Genomic DNA, 23,858 nt, shown 5'->3' with positions numbered 1-23,858 from the left:
GTTTCTTTCGTTTTGAAGTACTCGTGCTATTTTACCATAAAGTACGGCCATTATTTACAACAAATTATTGCACGTAAATTTATTAATCTTAAAAATATCATCCTTCTTTTCAATGGGAGCATGTAGCATAACGTTCACCCTTTTATTTTGGCAATTTCTCCAAAACGTCAGACTTTTTTTGTCCAACAATCCATAGATAAGGGGATTGACTGCATGTGTTGAGAAAAACCATCATTTGTAATGACACTTTGTCGAAAAAATTTAGTCTTCTCCATGTAAATATATCAATTTTTGATTTAGTTCATTCTGTAGGCTGACTTTTTATTTGTCATTTGATTAGAGAGGAAGTTACTTGCCTGTTTTACATCTTGGACACTTGAAAGCACAAAGCTCAGAAGCTGAAGAATCAACGAACAACAAAGTCTTACTGCTTGAATATTATTTATGTCAAGTACTTTCTGCAAACTTTTCATTCGGAAGTAACTTGCAAGTGAAAACCAGCTATGACCGATGATTTCAATAAACAAACATGTAAAAATTTTGTAAAAATCCCAAAGTTCAAAAATCTCAAACAACGTCAGGCTGCTGTATTATTAAGGTTTTTCATGCCATCACTGAATTATTGCTTATTTAAGCGGTTAAGGCATTATATCTCCATGGATTGTTTGCATTTAATAATTTATCTGAATTCCAAACATTTTTATGTATTATAAGAGAACATCGGGATCAGCAAAGCCGATTGAAAAAAAAAAATTCGTTAAAACTGTTTGATCTTGAAAATGTGCTCTATTGTTGAGCAAGTTTTTTATGTTTTCAATCTGTTTTTGATTTAAGGGTTTTTTACTGGATCCGCTGGTTTTCCCTCAGAAAAAAAACGATGCCCGTATTTGGGGCCAAACGATGTGTCGATGGTAGTATACATTCAATGTGTTTCAGTTGGCCTTCGGTCTAACAGTTGAACACTGTTAATTCAAAATGATAAAACAGATTAAAAATCGAGAATAACAAATTAATCTACTTTTTCCTAATCATGATCAACTGGCATAATCTTTTTGCTTCATTGCAATTCGCTGATATATTGTTTCGACGTGTTTGCTGTCGATTAAATCACAATTGGTAATCTGGTTTACCGTATTGATGCATGCACACCAAATGATTCTACTATACTGAGCATTGCCTTGATCTTTTCCAATGTTAATGAAAATGGTTTATATTTTTCGCTTTGACGATTGTGTTTTATGGTGTCCAGTTGATTTTTATGGATAGCATCGCGAATGATAAATGTACATTACGTCACTACGATTTCCGAATCGTCATAATTAAGTTCATTTGTAGCTGAATATTTCTTCTTTTGTGGGTTATAGTGTTTGTTGAAAAACTGTGGAAACAATGCTAAACTCCATTAAAGACTAATCTCCATGCCTGCAAGTTGTAAACAAAGCAAATCGTCTATAGGGTGTATGAAAAAAGACGTCCTTTACGTATTAACATGTATTCAATGACCATCACTATAAGCTTATTGGTGCATTAAACTATGTCGAGCTACGTGCATGTATGTTACACATCTTATTATTAGGACTAAAGCTTTTTTGCCACATATCTTTATTTTATCTTTTATGATATAATTATTTCCTATTACTTCAAACATGGCTCAGTAAAAGAAACAGTGCACTTGAAATTCGAGCGTGCATGTGTATTACAAATGTTATAATCCAGTTTGACAGGATTCGATCCACGTATTGAAAGACCGGTCACAGAACAGTGATTACACAAAGGGGTCACTCAGGTATACAACGTGTCCTCATGTCGGTCATTATTCTAGCCAGTTGATTTGGGTTTGTCACTTGTTTCCAACCATGAAAATTTTATGTCATCAATTGTCAATAATGAAATCGAGAATGTTTTGACTCAAGAAATGGCTTCAGATCATTTTAAAGATTGAGAACAAGTCAAAAACACGGAAAAACTGGCTGGAATAATGGAGGGCCGCTATGCGCGGCATATGCGCAAGGAAAAAACGTCAAATGTTCCGATACGAGTGTCCTGCATATTCTTATTCTGTGGACCGGTTGTGAAACAGCGTCACTAATGATTCTTGTTTCATGCCCATTGATTGCTATAATAACCGCAGGGGATATATAGACTGGGGCGAGGTTGTCAAAAAAGACGGATGCCAAAGGACCTATTTCCGCTGAAATGTTCGCTTTTCAGAATAAAATGTTATCTATAGTAAATTATATAGAATTTTTCAAAAACAAACACGATATCTTCTTGGCATTTCTTTTATAATGCCAACCAATTGTTGGATGTCGTAGTTTCCACAAAAACAAACATCTCGCTTCTCACAGGTGAGATATTTGCATGCTTTCTTTGTTCATCAAGAAAAGCAATTGTATGCTATAAAAGCCATAAAATCCGTATTGTGTAGCTCTAATTTTTAAGATTGATTTGAACGCCAAATATACTGATGTTTTTTTGTTTTTGTTTATAAAACTCAGCATACTTTCCTGTTATTTGTGTATAAAATCGTGAATTTACCAATCTATTTGCAAAATAGTTTCCCTGACGCAAAAAAGACTCTGCACACACTTTACTCAGTGGGAAGATATCAAAATAAAATGATCAGCCCAAACAGTACCCATGATTTGGAGAAGAGCTTGCTATGTTTTTTTTTGCTGACAAGATGCTGGGAAGATCAGATAGCAAAGATGACTGGAAGATGTTAGTAACTAGGCAGAGTCTTCAAAAAAATATTAAGACTGAAAAGATAAATTATTTATTGCCTTCTCTAATTAGAATTATTTAAATTGATCATGGTCAAATTTTACGGATGGAAACTATGGATTCACTAAGTATGCCTTGAATGCTTTAAAATTGAAGTTCAACTACCAAAGAAAGATGACAAGGTTGTGGGTGTTTTGCTGCTTGATGAAATGCCAATTCACAAACATGTAAAATGGGATGGCCATAAAGTTTGTGTTTGTGTAAACATTGGTACTGAGATTGATGATGACTTACTGTAGATGCGAAGCTTCAAACTGTTTAATTCATTGCGTTTTATATAACTTAATCATGTCATATCTTTATCAAATTGGTTTAGTAGAGTGTTGTTTAAATGTTACTAATGTTTTTTTACGTAATGTTAATTTGTCAATACATGCGGTCCATCTATAATTATATGCAGTGATCTTTTCATTATATGCAGTCCCTCTCCATTTGTCATGATATGTAGTACACTTTTCATTATACGTAGTTTATTCGTTATGTGGTTATTTCGTTATCTTGTTCATTTGTTATGTGGTTATTGGGTGGTGAGGTTATTTTGCCATTATGTCATATCTAAAATAAAATATTGAAGAATTAACTGAAACACAAGATGGATTTTTACTTATTGTTGAACTCACTGGTAACTGGTTGAACAATGTTGTTGAACAGTCAATAGAAAGTAGTGCTTAAGTCATGGCTGTCGTGCGTTAATTTTGCCAGATATAATGAATAAAACATTAGAAGAAGAATACTGTGTTGTATTTAAAGTTAGAACATGCATGGAATCTGTATTAAGTTAACCAACACTTGCTTCGCCCTAAAAAAATATTTAACTTATTTCTGTTTTGGACGTCACCTCCCGATTTAAGGGCAATGTCATTCTTTCTCGTCTTTACTGTAAATAGAAGTAGATTTTTGGATTTCATCAAAGCACATGCACTGTTATTTATAACGAATTTTTAAAAAAGTATCTTGCCATTTCGATTGCTGATTTTTGCAGATCTGCTACACTGACACAGAAAGGATTAATTTATAGAAAGCTTAATTAATTATGGTTTTCAGCAATTTATTCGACCTAGGCGTACTTCACTATGGCAATTATACGCTGTTCAAAACAACAGTACCGTTTACCGCCTTCTCAAGTGATTATTGAATAATCAGAGATCTGTAATGATAATATTCCAAAGCCATCAGACTTGGACGAGTCACATGTTTTTCATGTGTATATTAAAAACCGTGTTGGGATTAATATATTATGTATATACTCTGATGATGGCTTTGGAATAAAGTCGAAACACGGTGCCATCCAGTAAACTGTTATAGTGGCGAGAATCTCTCGTCCATACGCAGTTTAAAAGAGATTCGACTCGTCTCCAATCCCTGTGGGCTTCGTAGCTCAAAAGGCAGAACGGCGGACTAGTATCCCGAAGGTGCGAGTTCAAAATCTCGTCCAAGTCACATGTTTTTCATGCGCATATTAAAAACCATGTTAGGATTAATATATTTTGTATTTAATGATAATATGTGGGTGTATGTAGATAATTCTCATGCATTAAGACAACGACTGCATTTAAAATGGCAATAGTGACCACGAATATGGCACGTCGTATTTTATGGTCGTTTGTTCCAGTGAAGTAGCCATGAATGCTATCTGACACAAATTTATGATAATTACAAGAGAATAATAGAGTTCTCATAAGGCCAGCAAATCCTGTGAGTGATTCGTTGCTGTAGTTTAAAATCGAGCGGCAAGCAACAGACAAGCAAAATAATACAGTTATAAAGCGACCATGCTCTAACTTCAATATCACACATAATTCATTGTTTTACATGCAAATGCAGGTATCAAATCTGAATTTTGACAATGGTATTGATAACCGGTGCGACAATTCCTCAAACAGAAAATTATGCTTACTTTTTGTTTTCAAATGATACATCAACATGAAAAGGCAAAATATTTGATAACTTAATCATACATTGCAATTGAAGGTGCAACTATAAAGGCTTATACCTAAACATTCACTGAACATAGCCTGTGGCAGTGAAATTTAAAATGCGTAACGTTTGCAAAATTCATTCATTTGTCCCGATTGGTTCTTTTTAAAAATTAAAGCTTATTTCTTTTGACGTGAGCTTACGCACGTATCTTTAATAATTTCACAAAGATAAACAAAGATACGTTTGCATAATTTACTTTCCCTGGAGCAAAAGCCATCTCCTAGGTCTTAGTTGTCTCAAAATGACAGTGCTTATGACAAAAAGCTTTTATTCTTTATAATATTTCATCATGCAACCAAGATAATTATTATTTGCTCAATAATTTGGTTGTTGCCGTGATTAAGGAATACATATATTTCATACAAAAGATGGTACACGCGTTTGATTCCATCGATGAAATCTTGAGAAGTTTTATCTGCATAACGAGGATCACATCACATCACATAAACAACGTTAGACATTTTGGCAGGTGGAGAAATATTATTTATGTAACTCTCGCTGTGCATACTCCTACTCAGATGATAATTATAGAATTGTAAAGAAATGCCGCTTATTGTCCTAGTTCTGAGACATGTGTCCAACGGCTTAATTGTCCCAGTTGACAATGCTCATGACAAAAAGCTTTTATTCTTTATAATATTTCATCATGCAACCAAAATAATTATTGTATTGCTCAAAAATAGCAACAGCATAGTTTTGTTGTTCGATTCAAACGGAAAGTAAAAAAAATATTCTGCTTGATTCGAAATTTTGCTATCTGAGTAAGAATCAGCACAGTGAGAACGTGTGCCTTAAAAGATGTTTCTCCACCTACCAAAATGTATAACATTGTTGTTTATGTGATGTAATGTGATCCTCGTTATGCAGATAGAGCTTCTCAAAGTTTCAGCGATGGAATCTAACTTGTGTACCATCTCTTGTATGAAATATATGTATTCCTTAATTACGGCAACAACCAAAGCGTGATTGTAAAAATAGCATTTTTGCTTTCTAGCTGTGACTGCGATTGGAAAACATCTTTTAAGGCACGCATACTCACTGTGCTGACTCTTACACAGATAGCAAAATTTCTATTCATGAAAAATATTCTTTTTACTTTCCGTTTGAGTCGAACAACAAAACTATGTTGTTGCTATTTTGAGCTTATAATAATTATCTTGGTTGCATGATGAAATATTATAAAGAATAAAAGCTTTTTGTCATGAGTATTGTCATTTTGAGACAAATAAGCCGTCGGATACATGTCGCACAACTCGGACAATAAGCGACATTCCTTTACAATTCTATAATTATCATCTGAGTAAGAGTATATACAGCGAGTGTTGTTACTCAAAAGATATTTCTCCACCTGCCAAAATGTCTAACATTGTTGTTTATGTGATGTGATTTAATCCTCGTTATGAAGGTAGAACTTATGAAAATTTCAGAGATGGAATCAAACGCGCGTACCATCTTTTCTATGAAATATATGTATTCCTTAATCACGTCAACAACCAAATTATTGAGCATATAATAATTAACTGGGCTGCATGATGAAATATTATAAAGAGTAAAAGCTTTTTGTCATGAGCATTGTCATTTTCAGACAATTTCGACTTCGGAGATGGCTTTTGCTCCAGGGAAAGTAGATTATGCAAACGTTCTTTGTTTATCTTTGTGAAATTATTAAAGATACGTGCGTACGCCCACGTCAAAGGAAATGAGCTCTAATTTTTAAAAAGAACCAATTGGGACAAATGAATGAATCTTGTAAACGTTTTGCATCTTAAATTTCACTGCTATAGGCTGTGTTCAGTGAGTGTTCAGATATGAGCCTTTATAGTTGCACCTTCAATTGCAATGTATGATTAAGATATCAAATTAAGATATCAAGTAAGCATAATTTTCTGTTTGACGACTTGTTCCAGCAGTTATCAATACCATTGTCAAAGTTCAGATTCGATAACTGCATTTGAATGTCGAACAATCAATTATATGTTGTATTTAAAGTTAGAGCATGATCACTTCATACTGTATTATTTTGCTGTCTGTTGCTTGCCACATATTTTCCTGGCTGTATGAAAACCGTAATGCACACTCGTAACTATATTATAAATTATTAGCATGATAGCATTCATGGCTAATGCACTGTAACAAACGACCATAAAAAAAGTTGTGCCATATTTGTGATAAGTCTTGCTATTTTCAATGCAGCCGTTAGCTAACCAAAGCTTGTTGACATGAGAGTATATATAATGCACCAGCATATATTACCATTATAGTTTTTTGATTGCTTTTTTTGCTGACGTCTATTACGTCTGCTTTGATTGATATTTCATGTTGTTCACAAATTCGAAAAAAAGACATTAATTTTGTTAATAAATAGAATTTGTTATTATCTTATAGCTACTTGTCCCCGAGCAAATTAAAGCACTATCTGACAAGTTATTTCTTAATATAACCATGCAATATAGCATTGACAAAACTAAAAAGCACTTATTCTTTGTTATATTTTTACGTGCAACGAAGATGATTGCTATATGTTCAATTATACGTGGCAAAAACATAGTTTGCGTGCAAGTGGTCACAGGTTGTCCTGTGGTGTTAATTAGAGGGCGTTTGCAGCTATAAATTGTCTTGCGCTATAGAAAAGCTTTCATTCGTTACGTGGCATAATTTTATCTTCAACAAACTTTTCAGTAAGGTGAGTAGAGCTTTAATTTGATAAATATACATGAACCTTGTCTAGTTTGTTGAAATAAGGATTTCTTATTTTCATACTGTGACTTACTGCCCACTGTACGTTTCTAAAAATTTCAAATATAATATTGCAGCTTACACGACCTCAGTTCATGTAACAAGCGTATTCTTTTTCATAAAATGAGAATGACCGTATTTTCTGTCTAATAAAGGTCCGCAAGATTGTCATCAAATGACTAGTTAGCTAACAGCGTACGTCTTCTGTCATCATTTTTAGATGAAACTGGATAAAGGTACTTTCCTGATCGTCAATAAGTATTATTACCATGCAAATTTGGCGATGTGGGGAACCAAAAGCAGAGAAATGGGTACTCACGAACAAAAGGTCGAGTTAGATCAGTTTTGGCAACTAAAGGAAGATGCAAACCATCCAGGATATTACTACATCTACAATTTGAAATATGATGGATATCGAGTAGCAAAGTGGGGACCTGAAAACAATGAAGTTGGTTCGTACAATGGCCAGTATTTTGACAATCAAATGTGGAAATTCGAAAATGAAGGTGGTATGTATGCCAAACAAATCAAAATTAACAGGGAAACGAAAATTGAACACTCATTTATATTCAAATCCCATATATTTAACCAGTTAGCCTTTAATTCATGCTACTATTATATATAAACATTTATATAATCCTTTTCATGATACGATTAAAAATTATTTCATGACATACTCTCTTTAAGATGGTTTCTACCGAATATACAATTTTAAGTACAGCAATTCAAGAATTACAAAATTCGGAAAAGATGATGAAAACTGGGGTACTTATGACGGAGCCAAACATGAAGACCAATTGTGGAAACTAGTGCCAAGGTACAAAGCAGACGTTTGCAATGTTACAATATGGAGCTGCGACAACAGACAGGGATCAGAACCTTTCTCGGAAGAAATATTTGTAATGACTGGTCTTAAGCTTACTTCGTCCACGTCGATTTCAACGACCGTTGGTTTAGAAACATCTTTAAAGGCATCACTTTCTATTCCTAAGATCGGTGTAGACATGGAGACCAGAATCAGCACCCAGATTGAAAATTCATTGTTTTCAGGCTTGGAAGAAGATTGGAGTCGTACTTCAAAGATAAAATTTACAGCACCGAGTCATAAGAATTATCGTGTGAAAAAATTGACGTGTGATTTCTTAAGTCCCCTTGCATCTGATGACTGTACTTTAAAGTGCGAATACGTCGTAGAAGAAACGTCAGGAGAATTTGACTAAAAACGTAGCCTGGCTGTGACTTTACTTTTCTTATCATTCATCATTTTTGCTTATTGATGATTTTAGTGTAGATGTAATTAATGACATCGAAAAATACCGATAGTGAACAATAAAATCATGTACTCTTTGTAACAACCTATTTAAGAAGTAAAATGTTCTTTGTAGTTTAAACACTTGACATTCATTGGAAAGTTTGTGAATCAACTGCACGGAATGCCATGTGTAGAACTCCGTATGCCATGATATTTTTTAGGTAATGTTAATTTGTCAATACGTGCCTTCCATCCACCATTATATGCAGTGATCTTTTTATTATACGAACGTAAACTTATTGCGAAGTTTATTCGTTATGTGGTTATTTCGTTATCTTGTTCATTTGTTATGTGGTTATTGCGTAATGAGGTTATTTTGTCATTATGTGATATCTAATATGAAGTATTGAATAATTATCTGAAACACAAGATGACGTTTACTTGTTGTCGAACTCACTGGTAACCGGTTGAACATTGTTGTTGAACAGTCAATAGACAGTTGTACTTAAGCGTGGCTGTTGGGCGTCAATTTTGCCAGATATAATGGATAAAACACTAGAATAGGCAAGCTTCTTGAGTTCGCTTGAGAGGTTTAATGAAGAAATGATTGATCCTGACGCAATTACTATATAGGTCAGTGGTATAAATTTAATTGAAATCGAAGGGATAGAGCTGAATATATAAATACTTAACCACCCCACCTCCCACACCCAATTAGCATCTAAGTTTCGCCATTGATACAGACTTTTCACAACGCTGAACTAGGACTGTATAAGATCAATTATCAGCTTACTGACAATGAAGAGCAAGTAGCAGAAGATATTATGCCTGTAGAAAAACTGTCAAAAGCGAATACTGTCGCATTTCCTCAACTTTGACATTATAGTGGTTTCGAGCTACTGTAATATGAATTTATACGAATTTGCTCCAATTTTTAAAACAACCAATTGGGAAAATGAATGAATCTTGTAAACAATCTGCTGTTTAAATTTCATTGCTACAAGCTGTGTTCAGTGAGTGTTCATGTATAAGCTTTTATAGTTGCACTTTCAAGTGCAATTTATGATTAAGTTATCAAATATTTTGCTTGTCATGTTGATGTATCATTTGAAAACAAAAAATGAGCATAAATTTCTGTTTGAGGACTTATCTCACCGGTTATCAACACCATTGTCAAATTCCGATTCAATGCTTGCATTTGAATGTCAAACATTTAATTATGTGTTGTATTTAAAGTTAGAACATGCATGGAATCCGTATTAAGTTAACCAACACTTGCTTCGCCGTCAAAAATATTTTATATTTAACTTATTACTGTTTTGGACGTCACCTCCCGATTTAAGGGCAATGTCATTCTTTCTTCTCTTTACTGTAAATAGAAGTAGATTATTGGACTTCATCAAAGCACATGCAATGTCATTTATGGCAAATTTTTTAAAAAGTATCTTGCATTTCGTTTAGTGATTTTTGCAGATCTGCTACACTGACACAGATAGGATTAATTTATAGAAATCTTAATTAACTATGGTTTTCAGCAGTTTATATGACTTAGGCGTACTTCAATATGGCAAATATACGCTGTTGAAAGCAACAGTACCGTTTACCGCCTTGTCAAGTGATTATTGAATTATCAGAGATCTGTAATGTTAATATGTGGGTGCATGCATGTAGATAACTCTCAATTATTAAGCAAACGGCTGCATTTAGAAAAGCAAGACTGATCAGGAATATGGCACGTCGTATTTTATGGTCGTTTGTTCCAGTGAAGTCGCCATGAATGCTTTCTGACACAAACTTATGATAATTACAAGAGAATAATAGAGTTCTCATAAGGCCAGCAAATCCTCTCGGTGATTCGTTGCTGTTGTTTGTAAATCGAGCGGCAAGCAACAGACAAGCAAAACAATACAGTTATGAAGCGATCATGCTCTAACTTCAATATCACGCATAATTCATTGTTTGACATGCAAATGCAGGTATCAAATCTGACTTTTGACAATGGTATTGATAACTGGTTCGACAATTCCTCAAACAGAAAATTATGCTTACTTTTTGTTTTCAAATGATACATCAACATGAAAAAGCAAAATATTTGATAACTTAATCATACATTGCAATTGAAGGTGCAACTATAAAGGCTTATACCTAAACATTCACTGAACATAGCCTGTGGCAGTGAAATTTAAAATGCGTAACGTTTGCAAAATTCATTCATTTGTCCCGATTGGTTCTTTTTAAAAATTAAAGCTTATTTCTTTTGACGTGAGCTTACGCACGTATTTTTAATAATTTCACAAAGATAAACAAAGATACGTTGGCATAATTTACTTTCCCTGGAGCAAAAGCCATCTCCTAGGTCTTAATTGTCTCAAAATGACAGTGCTTATGACAAAAAGCTTTTATTCTTTATAATATTTCATCATGCAGTCAAGATAATTACTATATGTTCAATAATTTGGTTTTCGCCGTGACCAAGGAATACATATACTTCGTACAAAAGATGGTACGCGCGTTCGATTCCATCGCTGAAACTTTGAGAAGTTCTACCTGCATAACGAGGATCAAGTCACATCACATAAACAACAATGTTAGACATTTTGGCAGGTGGAGAAACATTATTTATGTAACTCTCGCTGTGCATACTCTTACTCAGATGATAATTATAGAATTGTAAAGAAATGTCGCTTATTGTCCGAGCTCTGAGACATGTGTCCAACGGCTTTATTGTCTCAAACTGACAATGCTCATTACAAAAAGCTTTTATTCTTTAAAATATTTCATCATGCAAACAAGATAATTATTGTATTGCTCAAAGATAGCAACAACATAGTTTTGTTGTTTGATTCAAACGGGAAAATAGAAGAATATTCTTCACGATTCAAAATTTTGCTTTCTGAGTAAGAGTCAGCACAGTGAGAACGTGTGCCTTAAAATATGTTTCTCCACCTGCCAAAATGTCTAACATTGTTGTTTATGTGATGTGATGTGATCCTTGATCGTTATGCAGGTAAAATTCTTAAAGTTTCAGCGATGGAATCAAACGCGCGTATCACCTTTTGTATGAAATATATGTATTCCTTAATCACGGCAACAACCAAAGCGTGATGGTAAAAATGACATTTTCGTTTCCTAGCTGTGACTGCGAGTGACTGCTTGTCTGTTGCTATCCGCTCGATGAGTAAACTACAGCAACGAATCACCCACAATATTTGCTGGCCTTATGAGAACTGTATTATTCTCTGGTAAATATTATAAATTTGTGTCAGATAGCATTCACGGCCAATGCACTTGTAAACGTTTCGCATTTTAAATTTCACTGCTACAGGCTATGTTCATGTATAAGACTTTATAGTTGCACCTTCAATTGCAATGTATGATTAAGATATCAAATATTTTGCTTTTCATGTTGATGTATCATTTGAAAACAAAAAACAAGCATAATTTTCAGTTTGAGGAATTGTCGAACCGGTTGTCAATACCATTGTCAAAATTTAGATTTTATACCTGCATTTGCAAGTCAAACAATCAATTATGTGTGGTATCAAAGTTAGAGCATGATCACTTCATAACTGTATTATTTTGCTTGTTTAATGCTTGCCACAGGTTTGCTGGCCGTATGACAACCGTGATGCACACTTGTAACTATATTATAAATTAGTGCCTTGATAGCATTCATGGGTAATGCACTGTAACAAACGACCATAAAATAAGTCGTGCCACATTCGTGATAAGTCTTGCTATTTTAGTTTAGCCGTTATCTAACCAAAGCTAGTTGAGATGAGAGTTATTTATAAATGCACCAGCATATAGTACCATTACAGTTTTTTGATTACTTTTTGGCTGACGTCTATTGCGTCTGCTTTGATTGATATTTTATGTTGTTCACCAAATCGAAAAAAAGATATTAATTTTGTTAATAAATATAAATTTTATTATCTTATAGCTACTTGTCTCCGAGCAAATTAAAGCACTATCTGACAAGTTATTTCTTAATATAACCATGCAATATAGCAATGACATAACTCAAAATCACTTACTCCTTGTTATATTTTTACATGAAACGAAGATGATTGCTATATGTTCGAACATACGTGGCAAAAACATAGTTTGCGTGGAAATGATCACATGTTGTCACGTGGTGTTGATTAGAGGGCGCTTGCAGCTAAAAAATTGTTTGAACATTTTGAGAATAGCGCTGTATGGTCTGATACAGAAAGCATGTCGACGATGAGCAATAGCTACAATGGATCAGACTCTCAATGTTCAAATGGGTTAAGCGAAAATGAAGAATCTGACAATGACAATGCAACTTTAGTACCAACTATCCAGTCACCTTACTATTCTTTACATTGCTTTTCTCTGTTATATGTTTCTCAGAACGTTACGTTTATCTCTCTCCTATTCTGATGGTAATTTTTATGTTATAGGGAAGGTGCTCAAAATGAGAGCAAATACATAGTGTTTGATAGTTGCCTGAGACAGTTAGTGAGTCAATGCCCATGCTGTGGTGAAAGCTGTTCCATTGTGACCAAAACGACTGGTAGTATGGTTAACGTACTAGCAAAATGTCATTGTGGTTATGTTCGAGACTGGAATAGCCAACCTCTGCATGGGTGAATGCCTTTTGGAAACTTGGTCTTTGCTGCCAGTATCTTGTTTAGTGATAGTAACCCCAGCAAAGTTCTTCAATTCCTTCGTCACTCAGGCATAGAATTTCTGTCAGAGCGCACATATAGCTATATTCAAACAATATATTTGATACCCAGTGTTTCAAATGTTTGGCATATGAACCAAAAGCATCTTCTAGAATCAATCAGAGAAAGGAACATTAACATTGGAGGAGATGGAAGATGTGATTCGCCTGGACATTGTGCCAAGTATGGGTCATATAGCTGCATGGATTTGAAATCTAACAACATTTTAGACACACAACTTGTTCAGGTAACAATTCTTCAACAACTGTACATAAAACATGGTTAGAATACTCACATAATTATGTTAAACAGTCCAATGAAGTGACCAACACTGGAGCAATGGAACTTGAGGGATTCAAAAGATGTCTGGCAAAGTTTGATGAAAGTGGGATGAAGGTGAAATCGATGACCACAGACAGACATGCTCAAATCAAATCCTACATGTCAAAACAAAGACCGAAAATTGAGCACTACTTTGATGTATGGCATGTAGCAAAAGGTATAGATTGTCATAACAAACCAACCTTTACACATTTCATCAATAATCAAATTCCAACAGGAATCAAAAAGAAAATTTTGGCAGCATCAAAAAAAAGTGGTTGCAAATTATTGTCAGATTGGGCCCAATTAATTTCCAACCATGTATACTGGTGTGCTGCTTCCAACAATGATAATGAAGAACTTGTCAAGGCAAAGTGGTTGTCAGTTCTCAATCATATATGTGAGATCCATGAGGGACATAGTGATGTTTTCCCAAAATGTGAACATGATATGTTAGAGCCTAGAATGCGGATAAAAAAGGTATTGTAAGCAAATAAATTTCAAAGTAACATCAATATTCTTTTTTTTTGTTAACTAACTTCTGATCTTAGGTTCAAAAGCTTATGTTGAGCTGTCTTTGATTGTTGAGTCAAAGTTTCTCATGAGGGATATTTGAAAACTCAGTTATCAGAAGCAGACTTCATCCATCGAAGGTTTCTACTGAGTGGTAATTCTTTTTGCACCAAAACATACCCATTTTTTCTACAGATCAATGGAAGCAAGGTAATATAATTATGACTTGTGTATGATTACTTAAAAAAGTCATCATTGCAAAAGCAATAAGTTGCAATAGTTGTAAACATAAACTTAACATTCATTTTTAGATTGTTTATTGCCGCTCTTCATTTCAATGAGAATGGAAATAAACCTCAGAAAACGAAGAATGATGGGCAAACAGAGGAGGCATTGATTTGGAGAGTGGCTTATTCAAAGTCAAAAGAAGGACAAGGGGTCATCAAACCAGTGAAAGTTGACAGCACTTATGGTTAGCACAGAAAAAGAAACTTACCTTTTCTCAATGCAAAGCCAACATAAATAATGATTTGCTTCTCAGGATATGTTAAGGACTTGATGAAAGATGTTTTGTACTGCAGACGCATTAATCCAACACTGTCTAAAGCTCTTGATGTCGCTGGAGTGAAAGAAATACCTGTCCCATTGACTCGCCACAAACCAAAAATCAGCAAAGCTGACGCCATTAAGCAACATAAATCTCGCTTTAATAATAGCTATAGCTCTGCATAATTTGTTCAACGTATACGTTTATATAATATGCCAAACGGCATCCATAGCTAGTAAATCCAGATGGTGAGCTGTACTCAGGTGCATTTGCTTTCAGCCAATATTCGTGGATAAATAATGGAAGAACTTAATTGACTATTTGTCTAATCGGCATTAATTGTCACGCTTTTATGTATGTTTACATTTTGACTCACGGATGCTGCAAAGAAAACGACTTTTAGTTTTGTGTCCCATGTCAGAAGCATCCAAATGAAAAACTAATGTCATAGTTTATTGAAAAGTATTACCAAAAAAGATCAAAATAAAAACTTGGAAGAATGGAAGGCTTGTTAGTCCTTCAGAAGACAAAAAATAGACACTTGGCGCGTATATGTTGCTTTCACAAATGAATGCAAGTCAATAATATGAAGTACACTTTTGATTTAAGTTTCTGCAATAATATGCATTTGTTATAGCATAAAACTTTAAAAATATATCCAAATTAAAATAAAAATTTTCAATAAATCTATTTTTTTATTTAAAACATTCATCCATACGGGAAGATGTTATTGCAAAAGGGTCCTAGGGTCTCCTACAAAGCAATCCACCCATAATAAAAAAACTTGCTAGAAACTACAAACTGGCATAGAGATAATCTTCCTATATATACGATAGATTATCTCTTACATGTGCACATTGTTCGGTGCAAAAACATTATTCAATGTAGTTAAATAAAATGAATATAGCTTAAGCTGGAGAACTCTGGATATTTTCTGGTATAGCGTTCCACGGGTGAACAATCCTTACAAAGAATCTATTTATAAGAGCCTGTGAAAACACAAAAACATCATTATTCCTTTTAGAAATTAACAATAATGCGAAATGGACAAATTGAAAAAAGTTTACATTTTCTCTAAATGCATTTATGATTATAATTGATTTGCATATTCTCATTGATAGATTGATTGATTCGATAGGTTGAGCTCCAACTAGTTTGCACAGGCTAATGCAAACACAGCTTTAGACTAAGCAGCACACGTGTTTTATTTTTTGTCTTTAAAACATTTATAATGCGCGAAAGCTTCAGTCTCGCACAAATCTCGCCGATTGTGCGGTTTGCGCGAGACGTTTTAAAGGCAAAAATATAAAAAAACTGGCATTGAAATCAGTGAATTTATGTTTTAATTATTGCTTTTAAATGTTTACTAGAAAAAAAAACATGAAAAACATATTTATTGTTTCTATTGAGTTAATATTTGGAAACTAATGAAGCTTAACATTCATTCATTTTACCTTTATCTGTTTGTGTATTGACTTGTTCTTCTTCATATCATTTGTCCCTTGTCAAACAGATTGTGGGAAAAACAAACTAATTTGGTCGTCTAATGATCCGTTATTCCACAGACGGATCAGAAAACCTAAAGCTAGAAAGAACGAGAAGGCTTGTTATTGTTCAAGTTGAAGAAAAATAGAGACATCATGACGCGTACATCTTTTTGCTTTCACAAATGAATATAAGAAGATAAGATATACTGGATTTTGGAGTTAATAACAAAGCTCTGGCAATATTATGGATTTATGTCATAAACATCATGCTTTATGTAGTATCATCTGAACTATTTAAAAAGCCCGACTTTGTTTTCGTCTCTTTCGTCTGTCGTCTGAAAGCGTGCATGGACGATATCGCACGCAATCGCTTCAATCGTCTGGATTTTTTGAAAAAAAATGTCATTTTGCACTTGTACCATTTGCTCATTATCAAGACTTTTATAAAATTGTTTGTTATTTTGAAGATCTTACTATAGCGAAAATCCTTACCACCCGTACCATGTATTTCAGACACTCACTAATTGTTCGTCACTCATGTGTCATGGTGACTCACGACCAACAACGTTTGACTGTTCTTTGGATTCTTTGTGGATGTCAGTTGTTTGTGCATATAATGATGATGGGCCCTATTTCTATATGAGCCCATCTTCGTGTGGTCAACTAACATTCATTGAAGATCGACTCTACAACAAGCACTGTTTGATTGATGACTTAACTGGAGTGTTAAAATGTTCCTTCTTTCCATCAGGTCACACAAATGGTTGCGTATTTACTATTGCTGGAAGGCTACATTGGCTATTGTTACGTTGTATTGGGCAAACTAAAGACTGAAAGTTTTAACTGTGTTCTGCTCATGGGCAAAATCAATGGTGAGACGTTCTTGGGAATAGATTGCAAGTGTATTAAAAGTGATTTCCACGGATTCGACAAGCGCACTCGTCTGGCGTGGTGGCTCACTGGGTGATATGGTAAAAGTAATAGGAAGTTTGAAAGAGTGAGAGATTGCAAGAAGAAGAATAACGGTGATCAAAGTAAAATGGCAATTCAGGTTTAAAATTGTTAAGTTGTATTGTAAACTAGATCCCGATGATATGCTTTTATAATTTCGTGTTTAGGCACTAAAGTCAGCATCCCTTTGAAGTAGTGCATAGCGTAGTTGGCTACTAGTTGTTTTTAAGTTTAGTGATCATTAAATATTTACCTAGAATGACAAACTGTGCTTACTGCGCGGTTTTAAAATAAGGAGTGAGAATCTCGAGACTATGCCTCCCCCCCCCAATTTTTAACATTTTTTATTTAGGTTTTTTCACCACTTCCGCTTTGAGAAAAATTTTAAAACGTACTCTGCGTCCGCTAGCAAATAGCCGGCTTTCATATGCAACTTTTTTTAAAATGTATTAAGGAAATAATCTAGAGGAGAGCATGCTGTTTGACAACCTATTTTATGCAGCGCTTGCAAAAAATGCTTTAATGACGTACAAGAAACGTACGAGTTTCCGAAAAGCAAAAATGTTGTGTGGACGATCTACCACTGATATCAAATATTGTTTATTATTTGTCATTTGATTAGAGAGGAAGATTACTTGCCTGTTTTACATCTTAGACACTTGACAAGCACAAAGCTCAGAAGCTAAAGAATCAACGAACAACAAAGTCTTACTGCTTGAATATTATTATTTGATTTTCAAGTGTATTCGATGAAAATGGCGGTGAAATATACGTATGTCAAGTAGTTTCTGCAAAATTTACATTCGTAATAAACTTGAAAGTGAAAGCCAGCTAGACCGATGATTTCTATAAACGAAGATGTAAGAATTTTGAAAAAATCTCAGAGTTTAAAAATCTCAATCAGCGTCTGGCTGCTGTATAATTAGTTTTTTTTGTATATTTAAGCCGTTAAGGCATTATATGTCCATGGATTGTTTGCATTTAATACTTTATCTGAATTCGAAGCATCTTTATATAGTACAGCAGATCATTGGGATCATCAAAGCGATTGAAAAAAACCTTATGTAAAACTGTTGGAACTTTAAAATGTGCTTAAATGTTGATCAAGTTTTCTAAGTTTTCAATCTGTTTTTGATTTAAGGTTTTTCACTGGATCCGTTGGTTTTCCCTCAGAAAAAAATACGGTGCCCGTATTTGGGGCCAAACGATGTGTCGATGGTATTATACATTCAATGTGTTCCAGTTGGCCTTCGGTCTAACACCCGAACACTGTTAATTCAAAATGAAAAAACAGCTTAATAATCGAGAATAACAAATTAGTTTATTTTTTCCTAATCATCATCACTTTGTCAACTGACATAAACTTTTTGCTTCATTGCAATTAACTAATTTGTTGTTTCGACGTGTTTGCTGTCGATTAAATCACAATTGGTAATCTGCTTTATCGTATTAATGCACAATTTAAATCCTAACACGGTTTTTATATGCACATGAAAAACATGTGATTTGGACAAGATTTATATTATGTATAATCTCTGATGATGGCTTTGGAATAAAGTCGAAACACGGTGCCATCCAGTACGTGCTATCGTGGCGAGAATCTCTCGTCCATACGTAATTTGACTCGTCTCCAATCTATGTGGGCTTGGTAGCTAAACAGGTAGAGCGGCGGACTTGTATTCCGAAGGTGCTAGGTCAAAACTCGTCCAAGTCACATGTTTTTCATGTGCATATAAAAACCGTGTTAGGATTTATATTATGTATAATCTATGATAATGGCTTTGGAAAAAAGTATTAATACATGAACACCAAAAGATTCTACTATACGGAACGTTGCCTTAATCTTTCACAATGGTATTGAAAATTGTTTATATTCTTTGCTTTGACGATTGTGTTTTATGGTTTCTAGTTGATTTTTGTGGTGAACATCGCGAAGGATAAATGTATATTACGTCACTACGATTTTCGAATCGTCATAATTAAATTCATTTATAGCTGAATATTCCTTCTATTTGGAGCTACGTGCATATATGTTACATATCTCGATATCATGACAAAAGCTTTTGCTAAATATTTTTATTATATTTTTTCGATACTATAAAGATATGTTGTGCCGCACATATCGGCTGCCATCATTCCAGGAGGATATTTAAATCTTTTCATTTGTGCTCAACCACTGGTATTACACGATGTCATTTCTTATATTGAAATATTTTCTGTTTCAATGCGAAGAAGTAATGTCCTATTATTGTATTGGGTGGAAACATATGATAAGGCCTAAGTATCTTGCTATAATAATGGCAGCCGTGAGGACGCAATGCACAACGCACTCTAATATATCTTTGAAGCTAGAATCGCCATATTGGAAGGTCTCACTTAATACGAAAAGGTATTAATAATATTATTCAAACTCATATTTCCACAAAATCTGCTATGTTTACGTATGGCTTTAATCTAAAAAATAACAGAAATAAATCGTCATTGAAGCTCTGATATAGTAAAGTTTGTTATCGCGCCTCTCGTGGAGCCTTGTAATCGGGTGTTAACAATAGGGGCACCCGATTACTTTGGCTTCTACTTTTGCTTTGGCGTTATACTGCAATGCGCTATCTAGTTTATTATACATATCTATGTGTGTACACCGGAGCGACCCTTTTGTACAATTGTTATTCTGTTTAGCTTTTAGTTTTATTTTAATGATATTTGCCTAGTTTGCTGCAGTCTTTTATCAATCGAAGTAATATTTTTTTGCTTTAGTATCATCCAACATAACTTTTTCTTCTTTGCCTTTCTCCAAAATATCACAATTATTTGTCCAAAAAGCCATAGATGAGGGGATTAACCGCGTGGGTATTGAAAATTCTAAACAGAAGAGTAACGTCATAAAATACTGCCGAAGAATAATAATTGTTCGTTTCTACACAAAATGCAATGGAGATAGGAATGTGTACAATTGCGTTGAAGACGACTGATGCAAACAAAGAATAATTTACGATTTCGACGATATCTTTCTTTGCTGAATGAAGATGGGACTCCATTCTGATAATGTGACATTGGGAAATTGTTTTGTTGGTTAAAAATTATTCGTGCCATTTTAAAAAAATACTATCATTGCTGCCGCTGTTGTTGAATTTTAACGATCACAAAATGGTCATCGTTCTCAATACAATTTGGAATAAACAATACGTAACCCAGTATGAACGATACAATATAAATCATTGCACAAAAAGTTTTCAATTTTTGGTTACTGACACAAGGCTTTAAAGGATTACAGTTGCACGATAACATAGAATTGTAATAGTCAACATCATAAAGGATCCAGCAACGGCGAAAAACTATCCTGTTTTAGCAAAAAGACAAAAGGTTTCGTCATACGAAAAGTCTCTTTTGAAAAACTTTGGCATTAGGTTTACGAAATATACAACCAGCCAAAGATTATAACAAATTGCAAGATGTAGAACAGCAAAGTAGCAGTTGCTTCTCAACAAACCTCTCTGTTGTAATATGGAGGTGATAACAAGAGAGTTACCCGGAATACGAAATATGGCAATTAGAAAAGTAAGTTTAACAATTATTGGATGTATTTCCTACGCCATGTTGAACCTTTCACTGCCAGCTACTGATTAGAATACGATTTAGGGAATTAGTCTTTTGTTGTCGAATTAAGAGAGGCGTCCATACAAAAAAAGTTAATTATAGTGCAAACGAGAAAGCTACTAGGGGGCTATTAATAGTTTGATAACATCGCTTTTTATTATGCTAATACAAAGTCCGTTACACGAACTTTGCTTACAGCAAACTAAAGTAGCTAAACCCAAGGTTTTCCTATAGTTGCAGGAAAAGGATGTTTGACTTAATTTTTGGACAACCTTAGCACAACGTTCTTAATGTTGTTCACAATAGACAAACGTTCTCCCAACGCTGCTTCAACTTTCGAAAAGAACGTCAAAATCTCGATTTCTGCAATGTTGTATCTGTGGTAACAATGTTTAAGTTATGCGTTAATTAGCAACATTTAAACAGCGTTATTCTAATCTCCCATCATAACGTGCAATGGTTGTTTTCAACGATGCAAATAGTCATGTTACATTTAGCTACGTTGGTTTATAACGTTGGAAAATATCAGCGTAATTAGCTAATGTTATTTGAGACTTTTAACAACGTAATTGTGCTATTTTTGAGGATGCTCAAAATGATCTAAAAATGACAATTTGATACTTACGTCAGTGATATGTACTGAACGTTAATATTGAGTAGTATAATATGTTGGTAAAAAACTCCAAACCACACAGCCAATTTAAAACTTTGTCTCCTCTTAAACAAAAAAATACCGCGCATAAAAGCTATACACTTATACGTTAACAGGGGCCGCGCAAGATTGATAACTGTAGGGGGGTGGGGCAATATTTATATACTCGTATGTTTTAATCTCTGTTAATCCATAAACACAATTGATTTCAATAGAAGCTACTAAGATAGAGCATGTATATATGAAGATCCCCCCCCCAAGTTATCAAGCTTGCGCGGCCTCTGGTTAACTAAGGCCCTGTTGACACGATACCGGATTCGTCTTGTACCGGATTCGCTGAGCAATCCGATACGAAAATGCACTCTGTTCACACGATGCCGGATTCGTAAGACGATACATAAGTTTTTATATCGCCCCAGTACTTGTACGTGCAAGCAATAACAGCGATGGCTGCTAATTCAAATAGTTTGTAAGTAAAAGAGAATATTTTTTGACAAATAACAAACTAGAGCTTTTTCTTGAGTGTATGAAAGTTTTTCTATCATTTGTACGAATAGCCGCAAGGACTGAAAGAGTATAAAGTCCTAATACAACCAAATATATGTTGCCATTACAATGATACTAGGCAGAAGCTTTTCAAACTACGATAATTCATTATTAAATGCTTAAACATGCCATGCTGAAGATATAATATATTTGCTGGCGGATTATTCATTTAAAGCATAGTTTGTATCTCTATGTTGTCTTTCATTTTTGAAAAATCGCACAAACCTTTTAATGCCAAATTGCAACGTATTGAATTCGAACGTTCACACGACAACGGAACGTATCGGATTGGTGTTTATATCACTTCCACAGCGGAGTCAGATCGCTCCGGAAACGAAACAAAGCGTATCAGATTGCAGCCGAGCCGTATGAACGCTTTGAAAGGCCTATGCGCTACGAAAAGTAATCCGGGATCAAACCAATCCGGTATCGTGTGAACAGGGCCTTATCAGAACGCTAATTTAGATAACCTATGTGAAAGACCCATTCTTGTCGTATGTGGGCCTATAAAATATAGAAGAAAAGCTTCCTCCTGCGTACGTCACATCTTTTAAATAAAGCTAGTAGTCGCATAAAATATACTGCTTTATTTATGCTCACAGAACAACACCCAACACCGTTCTGATATCATCTTTCATTAAAGTGCTTATGCAATGAAATTTTCATACATTGTTTTATTTGCTTATTCAAAAAAACCTGCTCTCAACATCATTTTTGTGGAAACAGAGTTAAATTTTCTCTTTTCAGATTAATTTTATAGACGTCCAAAGTGCTAGTTTTTGGTTCTTTTTGTGGAAACGTTTTTGGCTGCCATGTTTGCTAATTTAACGTCATAACTAGTACACATTTTTAACATGGCAATAGAAATTATTATTAATTTGGTGACTTCCGCACTACCTATGACGTCCAATGAGCAAGCATGGTGGTCAACAAAATTCAAACAAGAAGTCAATTTTTGGAGTTGAAATTAATCAACTTCCATTTAACGTAAAATGGACATAAATATATTAAATCGCATGCAAACATCTGTATATTTTATTAAGGCTATAAAAAGTATAAGAAAATTTCACTGCATAAACACTTTAAGTTTTTATCATTTTGGTTGAAGGAACTTAACGACACAAACTGAAGCTAATAATAACTCATTTCGCTTTAGTTTGTCAAATTGGATAAATATGAATTAAAAATCTTTAAATAAGAACGACGAATTTTTTAAAAGCAAACATGTTTTGACTTTGCTGCAGCTACTCAGAAATTATAAAATATGAATTATCTATGAATAAAGTAGTATGAATTTATGGCACAGCTAAAATAATTGTGACGTATTCGAGGGCAAGCTTTTCTTCAACATTTGTTATGATATTGCATAGACCCTTGACAGAAGTAAAAGCTCGTAATTTCTTTATAGTAAGTGTTTATTACAAATGTAGCATTAAAGTCATAGTATATAGAGACAGTCATCAACAACGTCATGTGATTATACAAAACTTCTATTAAATAAACTACAGGCTATTGGTAAAGGCACGAGTCAATAGGTAAATGAAAATAGACATAGGTAAAAATGTTTGATATCTTGTCTTCAGTTGGTTCATAAAAATGCTTACTTATTAACTACAGTCGTACATCTACTAAAAACAAAATTCCGTTTCACTTTAAGGAAATACACAGGTCACCATAAAAATATGAAACGTTTGCTTCAATTTTGGTATCCTGAGAAACATTTGCTTTCTTTCTTCGACAATTTCTCCAAAAAATTAGTAGTTTTATGTCCCCCCGTCCATAGATAAGAGGATTAATC

The 23,858-nt window shown here is 34.2% G+C and overlaps 2 protein-coding genes across 5 annotated transcripts; both read left to right on the top strand.

Annotated features, from left to right (window-relative positions):
* The first annotated feature begins 7,372 nt into the window (after window positions 1–7,372).
* Window positions 7,373–9,051, top strand: LOC124436904. The gene is made up of 3 exons (XM_046986874.1): window positions 7,373–7,447; window positions 7,721–8,009; window positions 8,188–9,051. Exons 2-3 carry the CDS (start codon window positions 7,721–7,723, stop codon window positions 8,718–8,720), a joined length of 822 nt encoding a protein of 273 aa, XP_046842830.1. The 5' UTR covers window positions 7,373–7,447; the 3' UTR covers window positions 8,721–9,051.
* A 3,900-nt stretch (window positions 9,052–12,951) lies between these two features.
* Window positions 12,952–15,532, top strand: LOC124437312. 4 transcript variants are annotated; one of them, XR_006945648.1, is made up of 4 exons: window positions 12,952–13,693; window positions 13,759–14,247; window positions 14,319–14,490; window positions 14,592–15,532. XR_006945648.1 is itself a non-coding variant. In XM_046987296.1 (4 exons), exons 1-4 carry the CDS (start codon window positions 13,370–13,372, stop codon window positions 14,346–14,348), a joined length of 783 nt encoding a protein of 260 aa, XP_046843252.1. In that variant the 5' UTR covers window positions 12,952–13,369; the 3' UTR covers window positions 14,349–15,532. The 4 variants fall into 4 exon arrangements, 2 of the variants coding, with proteins under 2 accessions (XP_046843252.1, XP_046843251.1); XR_006945647.1 differs by having other exon boundaries at window positions 14,319–14,752; window positions 14,822–14,847; XM_046987296.1 differs by having other exon boundaries at window positions 13,759–13,945; window positions 14,006–14,247; window positions 14,319–15,532.
* Window positions 15,533–23,858: the final 8,326 nt, after the last annotated feature.

Source organism: Xenia sp. Carnegie-2017, unplaced genomic scaffold, assembly GCF_021976095.1.
Source record: "Xenia sp. Carnegie-2017 unplaced genomic scaffold, XeniaSp_v1 HiC_scaffold_16, whole genome shotgun sequence".
Classification (NCBI taxonomy): Eukaryota; Metazoa; Cnidaria; class Anthozoa; order Malacalcyonacea; family Xeniidae; genus Xenia; species Xenia sp. Carnegie-2017.
The sequence above is the reverse complement of the archived record's forward strand: the minus strand, read 5'-3'. Positions and strand labels throughout refer to the sequence as shown.